This window comes from Capricornis sumatraensis, chromosome 20 (genome assembly GCF_032405125.1).
Source record: "Capricornis sumatraensis isolate serow.1 chromosome 20, serow.2, whole genome shotgun sequence".
Classification (NCBI taxonomy): domain Eukaryota; kingdom Metazoa; phylum Chordata; class Mammalia; order Artiodactyla; family Bovidae; genus Capricornis; species Capricornis sumatraensis.
This window is the reverse complement of record NC_091088.1, coordinates 60605865-60611375: the sequence shown is the minus strand read 5'-3', so window position 1 is coordinate 60611375 and position 5511 is coordinate 60605865. Positions and strand designations below refer to the sequence as shown.

Below are 5511 nucleotides of genomic sequence, written 5' to 3'. Positions count from 1 at the left end.
ATGCCCGTGACCTTTGCCCTCTGGCTCCTCCTAAGCCAGGCCAGCGCGGACCCGTGTTACCACCCCGGGGGCCGCCCCCGCTTCTGCCTTCCACCCGTGACCCAGCTGGCTGGCATGGCCGCCTCCTGTCCCCAGGCCTGTGGCCCCTCCCCAAGCACGGATCTCGGCCCACAGGCCCCCTGCAATGGCAGTCTGACCCTGGGCCTGGGGGGCCCTTTCCTCCTGTCGTCCGTCAGCCTGCGCTTTTGCACCCCAGGACCCCCAGCCCTGGTCCTGTCTGCTGCCTGGGCCACCGGAGGACCCTGGAGGTCACTGTGGCGCAGGCCCGCCTGGCCAGGGGCGTTGGGAGGGCCCGAGAGGGTGACTTTCCGGGTCCCAGCGGGCCCAAAGGCCAGCGTGGTGGCCAGTCACCTCCGCCTGGAGCTCGGGGGCCGCGGGGGGCTGGCAGCCGCAGGCGTGAGAGGCCGCTGCCAGTGCCACGGCCACGCGGCCCGCTGTGCTGCCCGCGACCGGCCGCCCCGCTGTCGCTGCCGCCACCACACCACCGGCCCAGGCTGTGAGAGCTGCCGGCCATCCCACCGCGACTGGCCCTGGCGGCCTGCCACGCCTCGGCACCCTCACCCTTGCCTGCGTGAGTCCTGGGTCCGCCCTGACCTGCCCTGACCCGGAGCTGGGCCCGTGGTCCAGCGGCCGGGCCGTGTCCCTGAGGGCAGGAGGCTCTCTCTACCCCAGAGCTGCCTGCCCCTTGCTTCTCCCCACACTGCCCTCCGGCAGCACCTCTCTTGGCCCCCCCGGCTCTCCCCTGCCACCTCTGCTGCTTCCATGCCCACCCGGGCGCTCCAGCCTCTTGGTAACACCTGATCACAGTGACGGTGATGTGGAGGACACTTTCTGAGCCCCCGCCCGGGGGTTGGCTTGGCGCAGGCGCTCAGGTGGTACTTAGTGAGAGGCTGCGGAAACACAGGGCAGCTGGATGTTTTTGGACTCATCAAATCAACCACGGTGGGGGAAGCTTTTATTCATTAGACACATTTTTATCCAGCACCTACTATGTGCCGGGCAGTGATTGCATCTGGCCCATTTTACAGATGAGGAGACTGAGGCTAGAGCTGGGGAGTTCTGTGTGCCAAGGACACGCAGTCAGCAGGTGGCCGGGCTGGACTGTGAGCTCAGGAGAATGAGCCCAAGGGTCCTAGCTTGTCCCGAACGTGCTCACACTAGGTGTTCTAGGGCAGCAGATGGGCACATGGCCTCAGGAGCCTGCCAGACTGCTTGGGTTCAAGTCCCAGCTCGTCGGCTTCCTGGCTGTGTGACCCCCCCCCCCCCAACTAGTGACCAAACCCCTCTGTGTCTCCATTTCCTCGTCTGTAAAGTGAGGAAAACAACAGGACTTCCTCTACAGGCTGCAGTGGAAATTCAAATCACGGATAAACATAAAGTCCTTAGGATGCAGCCCAATACAGGACCTAGCACAGAGATCCTGTGTTGCTCTTTTTAAATGTTTCCCCAGTAACTCGAATAAGTAAGGTTTGAGAATCACTGCCTTTGAAATCTGATCAATGCTCCCCAGCAAAATGTACATGGTAGGTGGTCCTCCTGCAAGGAAGTAGATACTATAAATGTCATCTTATAGCAAAGGAGTCTGAGCCACAGAAAGGAAGCGTCACTTGCCCACGGAAAGAGTGAGACACTTCCACGCGAGGGCCTGACTCTGTAGCCCACACCCAGAGTTGCCACTCTCTACACCTTACGTGTTCATCAGTCCCCTCGGGCTCACCCAGCTCCAGTCCAGAGCACCGCCCATTTTAAAGATGAGAATGAAGGGCTTCAGGGACCACAGTCACCCGGGGAACCCCAGGCAGTCTCTCTCCTGAGGGCGGTGGGGGGAAAGCTGGGAAAGGGAACGGAATGGCTGCCTGAGGCGCCCTCACTCCATCTTGTTCCCAGCCTGCTCCTGCAACCAGCACGCGCGACGCTGCAGGTTCAACTCTGAGCTGTTCAGGCTGTCGGGCGGCCGGAGCGGGGGCGTGTGTGAGCGGTGCCGCCACCACACAGCCGGCCGGCACTGCCATTACTGCCAGCCAGGGTTCTGGAGGGACCCTGGCCAGCCCGTCAACAGCCGCAAGGCCTGCAGGCGTGAGTGCAGCCTGAAGCCCCGCCTAGAGGGAAAGGCGGCAGGCAGGTCTGAGGGAGGAGGGGCTGAGGGCCGGATCTATGGGGCCTGAGGGCGGAGGGGGCAGGGAATTCCAGCCTCCCCAGTCTTGGGGAGGAAGAGGCTGGGAGCCCGCACCCCACCTCCCCAGCTCCTCTCCTCACGCAGCCTGCCAGTGCCATCCTATTGGGGCGACAGGCGGTACCTGCAACCAGACCAGTGGGCAGTGCTCCTGCAAGTTAGGGGTCACTGGCCTGACCTGCAACCGCTGTGGTCCTGGCTACCAGCAGAGCCGCTCCCCCAGGATGCCCTGCCAGCGTGAGTCCTGGGGGCGGGGCCCCGAGTCCCAAGTTGGGTGGGAAGGAGATAGCCAGACCTTCAGGGGGCAAGAGAGGTGAGGACCAGGTCCCTGGGAGACGGAAGCTAGAGACTGGAAGCCGGACTCTGCAGCCTTGGGGAGGCGAAGACTGAAGTCCAGTCTCTCACCCTGTGGAGGAAGAGGCTAAGAGCCTGGATTCCTGGGTCTGAGAGAGGTCTTAAGACCGGGATTCCTGAGTCCAGAAAGTGGTGAGGGACCAGAACTCCAGGTCCTGGGGGAGAAAGGCAAAGTGTGGTTCCACTCTTGGGCCTCAGGGAACAGACTTTACAGGGTATGGATGCCTGGTTTCTTTGGGGGTAGCGGGGTACTGGTGGGAGGTGCGAAGAGGCCCTACCTCTCCTCTGCTCTCTCACAGGAATCCCAGAGGCGACAACCACCCTTGCTACAACCCCTCATGCTTACAGCTCGGGTAAGACAGGCTGGCCTACAAATTCCTGGTAGCAAGAAGGAGCGGGGATGGGGTGATTGGGCCACCAGGCAGGGATCCAGGGGTGGTCCACTGAGCGCAGTCCCAAGGGTTCAGGCACCCCAGCTGTCCATTAAGATAGATTGTGGGGGATGGGCAGGGGCAGAATGCTGTAGTCTAGGCCTCAGGAGCCTGACCCTCCCCAGACCCTCAGTGTCAAAACTATTGCAATACCTCGGACACCAGGATACACATGAGCCTTCGGAGGTACTGCCAGCAGGACTACGGTGAGTGCCGGGGAGAACAAGGGCCAGCGGGCGCACAGGAGCTCTGATCTGCCTCCAAGCCACTCTCTTCTCTGGCCTTCACTTTCCTCATCTTAAATGGGAAGGCGTGCTGAACTCTAAAGGGCCTGTCCTGATCTAGAACCTAACAGGACAGCAGACAATGGGCAGAAGGGGGAGTAGGGAGGGTTACTCCCTACCTTCCTAGGTCTCCTCTCTCCCCACGTTCTTGGTCTTGCAGAGTTTCACAGTCTCCTTCAGCCTGACGTCCCCGAGTGGGGGAGGTGGCTTCCTGAGGATGGAAGGAGAAAGGCAAACTGGTTGAATGGAGGGGACCCTTAGGCTGTCTTGTCTGTCTCAGGTCCTCTGCCCTCCTTCAGGGCTGTAGCCCCATTCCCACAGACTCCCCCATAGTTTCCTAAGCCGCCAGTCTACACCAGCCCCCTGAGTCCAGGGCCTATGACCTCAACTCTCTTGGACACTTGAGTTCAGCCCAGCCCCAGTTACTCCCCTCAATGGTACAGGATCCCAGACCTCCCCTCCCTGAGGCTCACCATCTGGTCACTAGTATCCTTGAACTCCAAATGTGGAGGCTTCTCCCCCCACCTCCCACCGGGATCTTCTAGCCCATAGACTCAGCTTGCCCACCAGAGGGCTGCTGCCAACAGATCTCATCTCTCCCCCTTAGAGGGGACACTTCTCTGAATCACCACTAGTAAGACCTCAACCCTGGGCTTCCAAGGACTGACCTCCTTCTGGCCCTCAAATCCATCCTAGATGCAGATCCCTCCTAGGGCAATCTCTCTGTTTTCCAAGGGCTCTGTGTGCTCCTAATACTTTCTGACTCTCTGGCATTAGAGACCTGGACCTGCCTTTTCTGCCTTGTTCCAGCCCCACCCACTGCAGGGTCCCGGGAGACCTCTAACCTTTAAGTCATTCCCATACCTGCTGTTTCTAATATGATCTCAAAAGTATCCCTGGTGGTGCTTGCATATTTCCTGGTGGGCACCTGGGTTCCTGGCCCAGCCTGACCTCCACTCCAGAGGGATCGCCCACCCACCCCTCCCCTTCACAATCACAATCCTGGGACCCAACCTCACACTCCAAACGCCCCGCCCTCCTTGCTTTGACCCGTGTCCTCAGAAAGACCTCACTCTTCACAGCACAGGGCCTCTCACCCTCAAAGCTTCAAGGTCTCTGTTCATCCTGATGCGATTCTGGAAGCCCACCCTTGCGTCCCAGGCCCTTCCCCACCAAGACTAACCTCACGGAGCCCTCAGGCTATCCCCTGGCCTAGGCCTGACCTCTCCCCTTCCTGCAGTGCTCCAGGCGCAGGTGCTGGCATCCGAGGCCGCAGACACGACATGGCAGCGGCTGGCCCTGCACGTGCTGGCTGTGTACAAGCAGCGAGCGAGGCCCGTGCGCCGTGGCAGCCAGGTCGCTTGGGTGCCCCGTGCCGATCTGACGTGCGGATGCTTGCGCCTGCGCCTCGCCAACCACTACCTGCTGCTGGGCAGCACGGCTGGTGGCCCAGATCCTACACGCCTCGTCCTCGACCGCCACGGCCTCGCGCTGCCCTGGAGGCCACGCTGGGCCCGGCCGCTGAGGCGGCTGCAGCAGGAAGAGCGCGCCGGGGGGTGCCGCACCCTGCGGCCTTCGACCCCGAGCCCCGAACCCAGGCTCTAAGGCCGAAGCCCCACGACCTCGAATGCCATCGAAGGAGCTAGAAGCAATCAGGGGAGGAGTCTTTTACCTCGACACTGAGGCGTCCCTCAGCGAGCCAATCAGATGCCACGGAGCGCCAGACGTCACTGGCATGCGCCAGCACCCAGGAGTCAGGAAGGCCCTAACTAAAGGCGGTAGAACTCTTGCTCTCTGGCTCGGACACTTGACCTTTGCCTTATGGAGCAAGTCCCCTCAATAAAGTCTCAACTCTTGCGGAATCTCGGCTCCAGATACCTGATCTGTGCTGGACAGTCTAGGAGGGGCAAGTGAAGAAGGCCATAAGGAAAGTCTTGAAACCAATCATGGCTACAGAGGCTAGTCAGAGTTGTGTTGCTTAACCATTGGCTAAAGCCAGTGGAAGGGAGGGTGGCTAGAAAAGGCGGGAAACACACCTGAGGATAGCACAGCAGTGTCGCGTTTCTAGAAAGTTCCAAGTTAAGAAACACTTGATTCCTAATGGCCCCAGGATGGTCTTAGAAAATAATAGAACTTTGAGTGACTATCTGAAGAGGGTTCTCTTGGGTCCATCCGGTCTTGAACCAAAGGCTAAACCCTTTCCTGAGAG

The 5511-nt window shown here is 60.4% G+C and overlaps 1 protein-coding gene across 1 annotated transcript; it reads left to right on the top strand.

The window, feature by feature from the left end:
• Positions 1-4907, top strand: NTN5 (netrin 5). The gene is made up of 6 exons (XM_068991631.1): positions 1-631; positions 1948-2136; positions 2321-2470; positions 2887-2940; positions 3144-3224; positions 4543-4907. Exons 1-6 carry the CDS (start codon positions 1-3, stop codon positions 4905-4907), a joined length of 1470 nt encoding a protein of 489 aa, XP_068847732.1.
• The last annotated feature ends 604 nt before the right edge of the window (positions 4908-5511 follow it).